This window comes from Poromitra crassiceps (assembly GCF_964638095.1).
Source record: "Poromitra crassiceps genome assembly, chromosome: 9".
Lineage (NCBI taxonomy): Eukaryota > Metazoa > Chordata > Actinopteri > Beryciformes > Melamphaidae > Poromitra > Poromitra crassiceps.
Genome location: NC_139630.1, coordinates 23,125,579 through 23,142,060, shown reverse-complemented (window position 1 = coordinate 23,142,060; position 16,482 = coordinate 23,125,579). Strand labels below are relative to the sequence as shown.

The following is a 16,482-nucleotide window of genomic DNA, read 5'->3' as shown; positions in this document are numbered from 1 at the left end:
ATTCAGTAAGTTTTCCAAGTTTTACTGTTGGAGAAACTGCGCCCTCTGGGTCCAATAGTATCGATAACGATATCGCCGTTCAAAGTCAACAAAACACAGCGCCAGAAAGCTCTATGTACATGTTGTGACATCGGGTACTCACCACGTGATGAAATAATAATCCATAGTTCCGTGAAACATCATTTTCGTAGCAAATCCGAATCGAGTTACTTCCTTGTTTTCATGAACACAGCGCTTCCACTGTACAGCGCATGCGCGCATGCTTTTCTTTTTTCTTTTTTCTTGCTACGGGACGTGGCAGACAAACTGCTTAGTCCCAGTGCTGGCCAATGGAGGGCGGTGTGGGATAAATAAAGACGAGGGTCTCCCTATTCCAAGTCAATCTACCATGTCCTGTGACTAAAAAGCTGTTATATTACAGTAGAAAATGTCAAAAATCTTACTGATTGGGGCTTTAAAGGACGGCTTTACCGTGGGGAATATGAATATATATTAAATCTCACGCCCCTAAGGTTTTCGAATCCGTTGAAATTTTTGAAATTGCTGCTTCACTGCCAGAGATATCAAGCATCTCTCACATATTTTTTGGGCCAGATGACGCGTTTCGCGTCATCTGGCCCAAGTCCGCCTTGCGGAAGTCGAGGACCTATGAACTACAATTGTTGTGAGCCATGGTCCCGCCTCTAGAGGTCCTCCACGCCCCTTCAGAGGTCTTGAACAAAAACAAAAGGCAGCCATCTTTTTCCACCACCTAGCCTGCTGTAGCTAGGTTAGCTTTCCATAGCTCCTTGCAAAGAGACCGATCTCGGGAACGGAAGCACGGACAGACACGGGACTGGCGGCATTGGAAAGCTCGTCAAATTTTACATCTAGTAGTAGGTGCGTTGAAGTAACGAAATCAACGCTGAGCAATGTACCCGTTTTTACACATTTTTACATAAAATAGTTACAACATCAGATGCGCGTAACTCCTACGAAAATGCCTTAAAATGCATGAATTTTTTTTTATGAAGACATCTCCCGACATATATACTACCGTTTAAATTTGGTGCAATTTGGAGGCAATTTTTTTTTGTAGTTTTTCTTGTTCTACTAAATCTTTTTATGTCGAAGCCTTCTTCTTCTTCGACTTTTATGGCGGTTGGCAAGCATATATGTGCATTACCGCCACCTACTGGAGTTTGATATCAGCCAAATGCCTGAAGGGTGGGCGTGGAAACGAAGGCCACGCGAGCCCAGTGCATTGTGGGAAATGTAGGATTTCGGGTTCCCGCACCCGCCCCTCCACCACCCCCCCCCCCCCCCCACACACACAGAGTGGATTTCGGTTGATATCTCTGGCAGTGAACCTCCAATTTCAAAAATTTCAACGGATTCGAAAACCTTAGGGGCGTGAGATTTAATATATATTCATATTCCCCACGGTAAAGCCATCCTTTAAGTCATAAACACAGGATAGAAAACTATTTAGACTATTTTTTTCTTACTTGTCTCTCATGGCACATACACTATTGTATTATTTGCTTTTATCGACTATCTAATATTTTGTGGACCTCTTCCTCTCTCTCTCTCTCTCTCTCTCCTCACCTTCAGGACAAAGCACCTGGCGATGGCGACCGGGTCCAGGTCACACAGGTCCAGTTCCTGTAGCAGCTCGCTGGGAGAGAGAGACACAGTCTGTCAGTCCAACACACACACACACACACGCACGCACGCACGCACGCACGCACACACACACACACACACACACACACACACACACACACACACACACACACACACACACACACACACACACACGTCAAGTCAAGTCAAGTCAAGTTTATTTATATAGCCCTAATTCACAAGCATGTCTCAGAGGGCTTCACAGAAAGTATGTCTAGCTAATTCTAGCTGACACAACAGTAACAAGAATATACAGAATAAAGATAACATTTGAACAATTGATAATATAGAAAAATAGAAATGAAGAGAGAGCAGAGGGGAGAGCAGGAGAAGGGAGAAGAGCACAGGGAATGTGAGAGAGTGATGGGGTGGGGAGGGAATGGGAGATGTTGGAGGGTAAGGGAGGTGGGGAAGGAGCAAGAGGAGAGAGCAGGAGAGGGGAAAGGGGGGGGGGTGTGGGGGAGAAGAGAGCAGGGGGAGGGAGGAGGTGGGGAGAGAATGAGAATATAGACGCACATCTTGCAAACGGACATATGTCAATTTCTTAGCAGCCAAGCTATGCCTAATTTAATTGGCTGCAAGCCTTTAGTAGTGAGTCCTTTTGCCAAATAAACACATGTTCACATATAGAGCTTATGGGTGCCTTGCTTTAGGGAAGAATGGGTGCCATGCTTTGAATAGTGGCGAAATACTAAGAGCATGGGTGCCATGCTTTAAATAGTGGCGGAATATTGCCATGCTATGCCATGCTTTAAATAGTGGCGGAATATTGGAGGGGATAGAGTGGGTGCCATGCTTTGGAGTAGAATGTGTACTATGCTTTAGAGTAGTGGGGGAAGGGGGGAAGAGGAAGAACACCGGGAAGAGGAGAAAGCAGGAGAGTGGAGGAGGGAGGAAGAGCGGGGGGATGTGAGGTAGGAGAGGGGGGAGGTGGGGAGAAAATAGGAAATGTGGAGGAGGAGAGAACAGAGAAGGAGAGATGAGAGGATGCAGGGGAGGGAGAGCCAGGGTAGAGGTAGGGTCTAGGGTTGGGGGAGGGGAGGGAGTAGGATACGGGCCCGGATTAGGGCGAGGGTGGGGAGAAAATGGGAAATGTGGAGGAGGAGAGAACACACACACACACACGGCTGTGTGGAAACCTTGTAACATTCTGTGATTTTCCTGTTTCCTGTCCTGTTGAAGGATCACACCAGTGGCATAGGGTAGTCATGACAGACCCCAGTGCAGGCAATTTTGACAGGGCCCCCTAGTAGGCTACACGCTAGTTACGAAGTACACACACACACACACACACACACACACACACACACACACACACACACACACACACAATTAGGCATATAGGCTATATTATTTTACAGTTGAATGAGTTACTTAGGCTATTGTATGGGGAAAATAGTCATAGAGCAAAGCTATCAGAACCATGGATAGTGCTCTGACACCCAGTAACAGACGTCTGAGTCAAAGCATCAGCACCTGAGAGCAGAGGAGCTGTCTATAGAGACACTGCGTAACGCGTCATCATTCAGAAGCCACACCCAAGACGGGGGAAAACAGAAACCCCCCCTCCAATCCTGGCGTTCTCCTATGTCCCGTGCATGGTTGCGTGTTGCACACAAATATCGTATATACAGAAGATGAACACTCCAACTTACTTACTTGACAGCTAGATCCACATTTTTCTTCTCACCAATTCTCAATGGCTTCATTGTTTTGCTCAGGAGTACAAAAAAACTTTTAACTGGCGATTTTTTACATTTGTTGTCTGCGCAGCCCACCACACAACAGCTTTTAGCTATGTTTAATTCAAGGAAAATGACCCTGGTGTGTGGAAATGAACGGAGCTTTTCCCCCGTGATGGGCGTGGCCTATTTCATGCAGTGTCTCTATTTCACTGTGGTTCTGAAATCACATCTGACTTGAACATGTTTAATGTTGACGGATGTTGATTTTATGCTGAATAAGCATAGCATTTTGTTATAGATTGCTACTGGCTATTTTACAACAAAAAAGTCATGACAGAGATGGCATATACCAACCCGATCTCCAAAGAAATTGTAAAATAGCAACGTTTGTGGACAAACGTTGGTATTTTACAATGTCGGCTAAGAAATTGTAAAATGGGAACGTACGTGTCTACAGCGGTGGGCGTGGTTTGGGCGTGTTTTACGGAGATTTTCTGTTTCTAACCCCTCCCCCTACTCTAATCCTAACCCTAAAATCTCAGAACGTTACTATTTTACAATTTCCGAGCCGAAATTGTAAAATAGCAACGTTGGTCCATATCGTTGGTATTATACAATTTTCTGTGAGACTGTGTTGCATATACAGGTGGCAGCACTCTAGCTCTAATGTGTGTTCTAATTTGAACACAGGCGTATTTGTGGGGTGGCAATTTGAGTCATTTGCAAGGGCTCGTTCTCTGCCCAATAGAGCCAGCTCTCTCCACGGGCCCCTCTACCCCAGGGGCCCCAGTGCAACCCCACTGCCTGCACTGTCTATATCTACGGCCCTGGATCACATGCTGCTCTGAAACGTTTCCAAACCTCACTGGATAAACTGTAAACTGACTCCTCATCACGCTAAACACTAGGCTGGTAGATAGATAGATAATTTAGATATAGATAGATAGATAGATAGATAGATAGATAGATAGATAGATAGATAGATAGATAGATAGATAGATCATCGATCGATAGATAGATAGATAGATCGATAGATAGATAGATAGATAGGTAGATCGTTTTATTTATTCATGGTGCCCAGCCCGTCTGGGCTTACAAGACACAAATCATTCAAATTCAACAATATTGGTATTCTTGCTTCATTAAAAACTAAAAGGTTTATATAAGAAGACTCTGAAAAACTCTCCTTAAAACTCTGAAAACTCTCTTAAAAAATTGAACAGACTGAAGTGTGTTGTCAGAAATACACAACAAATCCACAGCAAAGCCAGAGGAAGATTTGCACACAGTTTGGTCACTCTTGTGATGCAACATTTCATCATGTGTTATTCAGTATGAACGGCCTCTCTGCAGCTAGTCTCTCTGCTCCTCATCCTCCTCACACTACCAACAAGCAATTCTCAATACGCTTCAGAGGGGCCATACTATGGAAGACATATATCAATATAGATGACATATGAACTATAATAAATAAACTATAATTTAATGAATGAATACATATAATAATATAATATATCAACATGCATGTTCTTTCCGACCTTTTTACGGTTGATTTTTCTTTTCTTTTTCTATTTGTTTTCCTGTTTCTATTGTATTTTGAGGTATAATATAAGCCCTTTCAGGGTTTCTTGTCGCTACCTGCACTTTACTTTCTTGTTTGCATTTATTTTTTATCCATTTTATATATATATATACAGTATATATATATATATATATATATATATATACTGTATATATATAAAAGAAATTGAACCACATGGACACAGCAATACAAACCAGTCCAAACCAATATAACCCAGTCCAAACCAGTCCAAACCAAACCAAACCAAACTCACCCCCGACACCAGGCAGAGAAAACGTCCTGAAGAGACTGAACAGCAAAAAGATAAACAGCACCAGATTCTTTATTTCAAACAGAGTGATCCGGTTTGACCCGGTCATCGTGTTGGGTTGTACCAGTGTGCGTAAGTTCAAACATAGCCTGGTTTGCCTAGAAAATGTGAACAGTTGCACCAAGTGAAATAGTTCCAACATAGGTCATAAGTTACAACTTCAATCTTACAGCTAGTCCTTGGTAGGTTTAAAGTCCTCCATAAAATAGCGGTTGGCAACTTTTGCATAGCGGTTGGAAACTTCTGCATAGCGGTTGGCGACTTGGCATGGCACATCGTTGGTCTGAGTGGTGGAACGCGCACACATCGTTACTTCCTTTTTATGGCTGTGGTGCATGTTTGGCCCAGATAAACAGAGAAATGAAGGCATGCGCATTGGCGATGAAACCCCTCTCATCACATTAACTGCAAACACCAGTGTGGAAACCAGCAGCTAGTTTACAGCGTCCTCTTCTTCCAACCATTCGTCAACAGTAAGTCCGCCAAATAAATCCAAATGAACAACAAAACAATCCATTTTGCATCGACGCTGTAAGCTTGCTAGGTTTCCGCACAGGTGTTTACAGTGTGATGAAAGCAGTTTGTTATTTTGAGAGCAAATTGCCCCAAAATATGAGCACCTTTTGTTTATATCTTGCATTTTGTTGGTAACTGTTTTATAATTGCAATATTACACTAGAGTGTGTGCTTTACCGTCGTTAGTGGCACGACAGTGATGCGTCAGGACCTGATCTGAACCAATCTGTATAAGTCTGAAGAGAAGCTCAAATAAACCTTCAGGCATCCCATAATCATCTGACAGGTACTCTGTCTGTGTGTGTGTGTGTGTGTGTGTGTGTGTGTGTGTGTGTGTGTGTGTGTGTGTGTGTGTGTGTGTGTGTGTGTGTGTGTGTGTGTGTGTGTGTGTGTGTGTGTGTGTGTGTGTGTGTGTGTGTGTGTGTGTGTGCGCGCGCGCGCGTGCGTGCGTGTGTGTGTGTGTGTGCGTGCGTGTGTGTCTGACCTGTTGAACTCGTAGATGTCCTCGATGTTTCCAAACAGAGCGCAGACTGTCTCCGGTCTGATGGACAGCTCACATTGATCAATGATGTGAGCCAGGTAGTCCTGAGGGAAGGAGACAAGGAGACGAGACGAGACGAGAGGAGACAAGGACAGGAGAGAGAAGAGAGGAGACGAGGAGAGGAGATCAGATGAGATGAGGAGAGGAGACAAGGAGAGGAGAGGAGACAAGGAGGAGAGGAGATGGAGAGGAAAGAACAGAGGGGGAAAACGGTAAAACAACAAAAAACAATAACAGTTATGAAAACAAAATGTTTTCAACAAAATATTTTCAGCTTTGGGTCTGAGAGACAAAATCCAATCAGATGGGGTCTGTGGCTCTAGGTTGTCAAAAGTATCGATAAGTATTGATACTACATTTTTTACAGGGATACAATCCTCATTTGCAACAGTATCAATACCAGAGGCCTGTACTACAAAGCAAGATTAGTGGTTTAGCGAGGTAACTTCAGGTTTAAACCTGGTTTAGCCGTACTACAAAGCAAGTTAACTTCTTACCAACATATATTTCCATAGCAACTTATGCTTCACACTTAACCTGGTCCGCAGCAGGTTAAGTTGCAAGGATAAGATTAGACCTTAAATACACCACCCACGAACCAATCGAATCAGCAGTTTGGAAAAATGGCCAACCCCTTTCTGGATGAGTTTCCCATCTAGGAAGGAGCACGAATTGTCCTTGAATTAATCAAGGACGAATAATTTAATTACCGTAATTTCCGCACTATAAGGCGCACCGGAGTATAAGCCGCAGCAGCAAAATTGCCAGTTTGTTACATATATAAGCCGCACCGGGCTATAAGCCGCACCGGGCTATAAGCCGCGGGTGTTTTAATGTTTTTTTTTTTTTTTAATTGTGTTTTAATGTTTAATTACCATATGTAAGGGTTCGTGCACAGAGGGGATTGTCGGGAAAGAGATGGCTGTTTGGGGAAGCTCCCATTTATTAACATTTCAACAAAACTACAGGAAACAGGTTACTGGTAATCCCCAGACAAAATCACACAACAATAGGCTATATCACACACAACAAGGTGCAGTACACGGCTGTAAACAAAATAACTGTAAAACAATAATAAAACAATCAGTCAACAGTACTGAGCCTACCAGAAAAGTCATTAATCCTTGTCTTCATCTTTTAGGTGAAGGTGCAGCAAACGGCTGTAACCAGAGAAGTCAAGTCACTAATCCTCGTCTTCCTCTTCTTCCTGCGTACTGAAACCACCAAAGTCCTCATCTTCAGTGTCGGAAACGAACAGGTTCAGGGTGGCTTCGTCAACCACTCTCCTCTCTCCTTCGTTGTCACTCTCAAAACCAACGAACTCCTCTTCGTCACTGTCGGTGTCGGCATCGAACAGCCTCTGAAGCCTCTGACGGCCCTCAGCGCCAGCTGTGGCGGCGTCATCCTCTTCATCCCGCAGCAGTCCAGCCTTTCGGAACCCGTTGGTGATTGTGGATGTTTTCACACTCCTATAATATTCCGTGATCTTCCTTTGTGTGAATTCGCCGAAGTTTGTGATTTTCTCCTGGTAGTCGGGAGGGAGTTGCTGGCACACAGTCGTCCTCGCCCTGACGGACAGTCCCTTTCGTCTCATGAATCGGAAGCACCAAGATGGCCCACCTCTGAAATGTTCAATTTTCATTTCGGTGGCGACTGTTTTGGCCTTCAGTCGGATCTGAACGGTGGACACACCTCGGCCGTCTGCTCTCTGTGTCAACACCCAATCTTCAAGGGAATCTTCAAGTTCGGGCCATCTGCTTTTATTACCTCTGAAGGATTTTTTTGTCTTTTTGCATTGAGACAGTTCTTCCTGCTGCCCCTTCCAACGTCTCACCATTGACTCGTTGATACCAAGGTTACGTGCTGCTGCTCGATTTCCGTCTTTTAATGCGAGATTGACTGCCTTCAACTTGAAAGCTGCATCGTGTGCATTTCTGCGTTTCTTCTCCATGGTGAGTGAGAGTTAGTGCACGACCCTTTGCTGCTGCTGCTGCTGTTGTTGTGATTCCGGTCTGCTACTGTAATGAACTTTGAACCGGTAGGAGTAACCGGTTGATTTCCGCCAAATGATGTCAAGTCAAGTCAAGTCAAATTTTATTTATATAGCACCTTTCATACACAAAGGCAATTCAAGGTGCTTTACAAAAAAATAATCGAAAAAACAAGCAGCAAAGCAATGCACATAAAATGTGCAGATGAAGCTGTGTAACCTGTAAAATCCATCGATTTTGGAGGTCACCGAGTGGCCGTTTGCTGAAAAAATCCATAGATAAGCCGCACCGTTATATAAGCCGCAGGGGCCAAAAAACGGGGAAAAAGCCGCGGCTTATAGTCCGGAATTTACGGTAAGCCCTACTTACCACTTTGGAATATGTTTTTATATATTCATTTTAATGCTCTCAAGTAGCCAAGATACATTGTTTGACCCCGCTGATCGATTGCAGCTGAATAGTGAGTGGAGGAATATCACTAAACCGGCATAAAAAGGTTACATAAACGTCTCCAAAGCGCACGGTGCCGTGTGCGCAACGGAGCTGAGACTGACGTTGGGTTGGAATTGAAATGGTCATAGCCTACATGCTAGAATAGCCTACTACATCTAAGCAATTTAATATGGGATCACCTGCACATATCATCATCATGATGATTAATCATCTTAATCATATTAAGATGATTCATATCTAGGCTACTCCTGCATTTTGCAGCTGTAACTGTGTTGCTTTTGGCCTGTATGATGTGATTGAACTTCATATTTCCAGCATCATTATATGAAATATGGAGATATGCGACTCTGCTGACAATAGCCTATATATGTGACCACAAAATAGGCTATTTTTTATAAATGAAATCTATGCCCGCACGTACCGTGTCGATTCAGTTCAGAAGCATTTTTTATTATCATTCTTTTTTTTATTGATTAGCCTATAGGAATTATTCAATCAAATAATAATGATCTCATGATGTGTTTAGTCGCACAGTGCGACTAAACACATCATGAGATCATTATTATTCATTGAGCCTAAATGGTCTATACATACAGATTTTGGACTGAGATAGATTACACATTGCTTCCACAAAAGACTGTAGATAGAGAGCTGTAGATAGCCTACGAAACCGCTCTTCAAAGAAATTACTGGTGTGGATAAAAGTGGTCACTTTAGACAGTCATTCGGGAACAGTAATAATATCCAACGCAGATTTGTATTTGCGGTTTCATTCAATGAGGAAATAGGCGTGTCTGGCGCTGTCAGAGTTGGAGCAGTCCATATTGCACTGTGATTGGCAGTTGTTAAAAACCACGCCTCTTTTGCGGGCACGAGCTCCAGTGCACGGGCATTTTCATGTGCACGAGCTGTCAGCTTGATTAGAAAAACCTGGTTCGAGTTAACGAGTGGCAATCGATGTTCGTAGTACAAGTTAACTACAATCGAGCTGATCTGGTTTAGACAAACCAGATCAAGGGACAGATCCTGGATCTTCTTATACAACATTCGTAGTACAAGCCCCAGCAGTGCTTTGTCTTAATGAAGAATCTAACATTTGTCCTCCCTGTCATTGGTGGGTATCTGTTGCTTCAACAAGCTAAATGTGTTCTGATAGGCTGATGACTAGAGCAGGGGTCATCTGCTGTGTAAGTGCAATGTTTTTAATTAGTTTTATCGAGCCTAGATTATGAAGAAGCGCGCGTCGGACTGTCCATCTGTCTTTATTTCTAGGCTTCTGGACGTGTTGTCATCACCCCCAAATTGGAACCAGTTCCAAAATTATAATTCCAAAGGAATCGAAAGTCTGAAGGAATCAAAATGATTCTGCTTATTGATTCCTAAACAAATGTCGTAATTGTATACAAAAAATTATAAACTGTTGATGTTTACAAAAGTTCATAATAAAACAACCAGCAGTGTTATGATAATAGGAATATGACTGAATGACTATGATGTTTTTTTCTTCTGTAAGCATGATGGTTCATGTCACACACGCGTGCACGTGCACGTGCACACACACACACACACACACACACACACACACACACACACACACACACACACACACACACACACACACACACACACACACACACACACACACACACACACACACACGGTCGGTGTGGAAGATCAGCGTGAGTGAAGAAGACAAAGCTACATTATTCAGCCAGTCAAAACAAGGAGTCTTTTTCCGCCAGACCACAAGATGGCGCTGTGACTCTTCACATCTCCATGACTTTGGGCTGGGCAGCATGGATGACGATGTAAATAAAGACAGTAGGTGTGACAGTCGAGTGGCACCAACTGCAATTCATTTTCTGTTGGATTTGACTTGTACAAAACAGCTGTGTGCAGTAAGCCTGTAGGAGCACTGCTTTTATTTTGAGATTTGCTGGTGCAGTTTTGGAAAAAAGTTATTACCGTAATAGTCAATGTTTTTTTATGAACATACAATTGAATTTTTATTTTCCAATAAAGAAAAGTTTCATAAATGTTTGTGTATGTTGTCAATTATAGTTCTTACCTAGAAAGAAAGGAAGGAAATCACAATCAGCCTAAATCACATTGGCCGGGGAGGGGATTGGCCGATATGGCTGATAGATAATTGGCGATCGACGTAAACAAAAAACCTCATGGGAGTATCGCTAAATGGAGTCTCTTGTTTTGAGTGGACGATCCCCCCCCCCCCGCTCAGCCGGTGAACGTGTCAGACGGAGCTTCAGGTGATCCTGAAGAGTCAATCCTCAGATTAATGAGAGCTAATCCAGGAGGCTTTAGCAGGTTAATTATAGTCTGAGGCTAACAACACATCACTGACTGTAACGCCTCTCTGACTCTCTCTGCTGTGTGTGTGTGTGTGTGTGTGTGTGTGTGTGTGTGTGTGGGTGTGTGTGTGTGTGTGCGTGCGTGCGTGCGTGCGCGTGCGTGCGTGCGTGCGCGCGCGCGCGCGCACCTGTTATCCACGCACTGCCCTTATTGTTCTGAGAGTCAAAGCGTTTGCCTAGACGGAGGTTTTAGCTTTCCTTTGCTGCAGCGGCTTCATATTCGAGCGTGTTTAGCAACTTCTGTATGGAGATCACCTCTCTGCCGCCATCTGACCTCAGTGCGACCGGCTGAATTCAAAAGCCATTTTATAATGTACATACCTGATCTGTGGAATAAAACTCACTGCTAAATACTGCAGTTTGTGCAATAATACAATGTGAAATAATTATCCACACTGTTACGGATGTTCAATTTAATAACTGGAACTATAACTGGAAAGTGATCATCTCAAAGATTTCAGTTTCGTTCTGTTTGGCGACATCTATGGTGATGAATGGTAATTGCAGGTGAGATCCAAACAGTGTTGCATTATGTGACGTTAGTCAGTTTGTTCGGCCATAGTAACCACCTGTAGTGCTAGCAGAGATGGAAAAAAGTAGCTTGTTATCCTACTTCACACAAGAGTTGTCGGGAACCTACAGAGTGAGTCTGTTGTCTTAGCTCCGCCTCCTCTCTCTGCATGAACGCTGCAATACTGAAAATGCAAAAGCTTCCATCAATGGGCCATAGGCTCAATCACCATTGTGTTAACTCAGTCTGCGATAGACATTTATTTACCGTAAATTCCGGACTATAAGCCGCGGCTTTTTTCCCGTTTTTTGGCCTTTTTTGCCCCCTGCGGCTTATATAACGGTGCGTCTTATCTATGGATTTTTTCCAAAAAAAAAAAAAAATCTCTCTTTTTTTAGCACTCTTTCTAACTATAAATCCACTTCTGTTTTAATTTCCTCTCTTGCCCTCTTTTAACAACATAACATAACATAACATAACACAACACAGGTAAGCAGAAAGAAAAAGACGAAGCAATCACGCCATGAATGAGGAAATGACTCACCTGCTGGAGGCTGGAGATACACGCTTGGGCTAAACTTTTACTCCGTGAAACACTATCGATTAAGTCCGACATCGCTCAGAGGTTTTGAGCAGCTTGAAAACAAGTTTGAAAACGTGCAGAAGTCCATCCACTCACTCACTAAAGAAACTAAGGCAACCGTGAACAGAGTTTATAATAGTAAAAGAAATAACATTCGCCTGATCAATGTAAAAGAGGAGCTGAGATCGGTGACATGGACGCTTTCGTGGCAAAATCCTGTGTTACATCCTGGACCTGAAGGAAGGCGAGAAACCACCAGAGGTGGACAGGGCACACCGGGCGCCTCGGCCACGTCCAGACCCCGGCCTGCCACCGAGGGCCATCTTCATCTGCCTACTCCGCTGGCCCGACCGTCAACTCATCCTCCAGGCTGCGGGGAAGAAGCCCCTCACCTGGGAGGGTACGCGCTTTTTCGTCCGGGCAGGACCTCTCCGCGTTGGTGCAACAGAAACGCGCAACATACAACAGCATCATCGAGTCAATGGATATCGCTTTGGCGTACTGTACCCAGCGAGACTCGTCATAACCAGACCGGACTATCTTTAGCACTCTTTCTAACTATAAATCCACTTCTGTTTTAATTTCCTCTCTTGCCCTCTTTTCACCACACCGCGGACACTGTGTGCCCAGCGGCGGAACAAGAGCTCAAAGTGAAACTGCCGAATATCTTTTGAGTTGGACTGGTCAATAGTACTGTGAGTAACTAAAATAAAAAAATAAAAAACGGAATTCTCTCTTCTTTAGCACTCTTTCTAACTATAAATCCACTTCTGTTTTAATTTCCTCTCTTGCCCTCTTTTCACCACACCGCGGACACTGTGTGCACTGTAAAAAAAACAAAAAATACCACAATGTGTGATTTTGTCTGGGGATTAGTGACCTGACTTTTGTTTTGTTGAAATGTTAATAAATGGGAGCTTCCCCAAACAGCGATCTCTTTCCCGACATTCCTCTCTGTGCACGAACCCTTTCATATGGTAATTAAACATCAAAACACCCGCGGCTTATAGACCGGTGCGGCTTATAGAAGAAAAAAATAGTCACCTTTGAAGGTGCGGCTTATAGACCGGTGCGTCTTATAGTCCGGAATTTACGGTACATGAAAATATTTGATATTATAACTTTAATGCATGTTACTCAAACTGCTGTATATAATAATTACGGTATGTATCTTTCTTACATATTCCCACCTCTTACTCAATAGTACTTTGATAAAGATTGTAGGAGAAGGCACATATATATTCCTGCGGTTTCTCTGCAAAAATGCCAAAACAGGTTCCTCAACTTGCAATTATTCCCACTTCCCGTAATTTTACAGCAAAATAAATCACATAAAACTTTGCAAATTGCATTGCAATTCTTGAGAAAAGTCCGCTTATTCCTAATGTCGATGTTTATATTTTTCCCTACCTGAATATGAGCAACTGCAGCATTACTCAATTTCCGCTCGGGGGTCAATAACGTTTTTCTGATTCTGGTAACTGAAAACACAAACGGAGTGGTACCTCCACGATCATGCGCAGATCCCTGACGTACATCCTCTCCGTCTCAATGATCTCCATGACAACGCGATCCAGGTAGCTCAGCTGGGGGTTGGGCGACATCGTTTTGGCAGACAGCGCCGTCTGCAGGTGGCGGCTGGGGATGCAGCGAGGAGGAGGATAAAGGTTATTATCATTAACAAAAATGTATGAAACAAGAAAAACTAGGTGTGATTTTTTTTTTTTTTTTAACTAGGCTTACACACACACACACACACACACACACACACACACACACACACACACACACACACACACACACACACACACACACACACACAGATAAGAAAATGTCTTTAGTTCTGGCTTTCTCAATTTATTTGATACATTTATTGACAAAGACCAAAAAATATCCCCTTTGAATGTACTAACCTTTTCCTGTCTTAAAAAAAAATCCATCCAACTCTTTTTTCTTTCTTTTTTTAGCTCTGCCATTTTTTTTTTTTTTTTTTTTTTTTTATGGTTTGATGTTTTGTTGAGTTTTTATTACACAATACTTTTTCTGACCTTTTTGAATTTCGCTCCTGACAAACACCCCATATTACAAAGGCGCAAAACCCCAAAAGACTCAAACTAACACAGACACTAATAAAAACTAAACTAAAACTAGGCATTTTCAAAAAATAAATACATAAAATTAAAATAAATAAGGAAATAGTAAACGTGCCATGTGCACATGGGACAACTTGTCCCATGTGTGTGTGTGGGCACAAAATCAACGTTACAATGTGACTGACTTACTAACTAATGGACAGACGGAGACTGATCCATACCAAACCTGCTTTAAAAAATAATAATACTGAAATTGAAAACAAAACACCAAAACAAAATATAAACAACTAATGATATATAATAACCTTGAGGACGAGTAAGAGTTGTTGTTGTTCCGCTGTGTGCTGAGGCCACGCCCCCCCTCGCCCAGCTCCTCCCCCTCCGCGGGGCTCAGGTCCAGGTCGATGTCGGGGGCGGAGCTTTGGGACGACGGCGCGATGGCGTCGTCCCGGGAGGAGCCAGACCCCGAGGACAGCGTGGAGATCAGGCTCACCGGGCGCCGCTCCGAGCAGTCGGAGGGCGTGGCCGACGGCGCACGCTCATTACTGCCGATGGAGGCGGTGGACGAGCGAGGGGACTCTGAGAGGAGAGAGAGGCGGGAGGGGGAGGAGTTAGGCGGCACTTGATTGACAGCAATGATCGAGATGACATCATCACTTTTAAAAGACTGGAAACAGTCGACGACATGTTTTCTGTTTTACCAAATTATTGGTGATTTTTCTTTGGGGGGGTGTTTAGGAAAACAAAAGACTAATAATATGATATCCATTGTTATTGCCACACAATAGAGACCTAGGAGATTTCATGTCCAATTCATTCAATATTCATATTCCCCTTAGACATTTAGTAAAATTATAATATCCTTCTCAAACCAAGTGATTATGCTATATTTAGAATCAGGAGAGAGCACATTTCACTCAGGGGAAGAAGAAAAAAGGGGGGGGGGTTTAAAAAACATCTGACGTTTTTTTTAAAGGCCCATTAGGTACGATTTTGGAAGAAATTAATGTGCATAAAGTGTTTGTTTTTTTATTACAAATGAGTGAATGCTCCATAACGTAACTAGGGATGAGTATCGTTTGGATTTTATCGATATCGATACCGGTACTGCTTATCGATACCGCTACTTAACGATACTCTTATCAATACTACTCTCCATACATTGGTGCAAAAAATAAAGACATGACATGAAAAGATGTGAAAAGATTCAACAGTTATTTTGTTATTACTTATTACAAGTTAAATTATTGGGAAGGCCTATTTCACCACTGTGAATATGATGATGTATTAAACCTAGATCACCTATAAATATGCAATTATTTTTTAAATTTGAGCCCTTTTACCAGAGAAAACGGCTGTACTGTAGTTTTCCCCATGTCACTCTCAAGGGGGAATCATACTACAACACCCAGAATGCATTGCACACATCACTGACTGGAAACTCGACACCCTAACGTGGCTAATCGTGCGTTCCTTTATCGCAAAATAACTGGGATGTGGAGGCTAAATGAGGTCACATCCGTTTTGTTACCATTCCATTTGCAGAAAAGTTGAGCTGGGAAGTTCACTGTTCATTGGTCAGATCCAGTCGCTAGCCAGGCTAGCCATTGTTAGCAATAACCAGGGGCGGACTGCATAATCGGGCACGTCGGGCAAATGCCCGGTGGCCTGGCCTGGCCTGGCCTGGCCTGCAATTTCTTTCTTTTTTTTTTTTTTTTGCAGGCCAGGCCAGGCCACTCACTGAACAGCAGGCCAGGCGCCGCCTACTGGTTTACTAGTGGTTTTATTACTTTATTCAGGTTTAAAGTGGGTGCATCTCATTGTAAAATTGGACTTGGCCCAAATTGGGCTTCAAACGGCCCAAATCTGGCTTTAAACGACCCAAATTGGGCTTCAAACGGCCCAAATCTGGCTTCAAATGGCCCAAATTCGGCTTCAAACGGCCCAAATTGAGCTTCAAACGGCCCAAATTTTTCCCCGCCGCCCTTCGGACGCCGGCATGCGCGTCGGCCCGTATCGGCCTGGCCTGCTTGCTCGGCCTGAATTATGATCCCAGTCCGCCCCTGGCAATAACAGTTGATAACATGGCATTTCGCGGCATTTTGCGCATACAAACACTGCAGCCTCATGTCCACACAGATAGATGTTAGGCAGTGCTGTGTGTACAGCTGATTTAATGAGAC

General features: G+C 43.4%; 1 protein-coding gene across 2 annotated transcripts in view; it reads right to left on the bottom strand.

Annotated features, from left to right (window-relative positions):
- The window catches only part of LOC310782078 (pleckstrin homology domain-containing family G member 3-like), an 85,148-nt gene that overhangs the window by 33,236 nt on the left and 35,430 nt on the right, over window positions 1-16,482 (bottom strand). For both annotated transcript variants that reach the window (XM_083642745.1, XM_083642746.1), the window contains exons 2-5: window positions 14,605-14,878; window positions 13,712-13,844; window positions 6,243-6,343; window positions 1,588-1,657 (exon numbers count right to left, since the gene is read on the bottom strand). In XM_083642745.1, coding sequence (XP_083498871.1) covers window positions 1,588-1,657; window positions 6,243-6,343; window positions 13,712-13,844; window positions 14,605-14,878 — 578 coding nt within the window. The remainder of the gene's footprint in view (window positions 1-1,587; window positions 1,658-6,242; window positions 6,344-13,711; window positions 13,845-14,604; window positions 14,879-16,482) is intronic.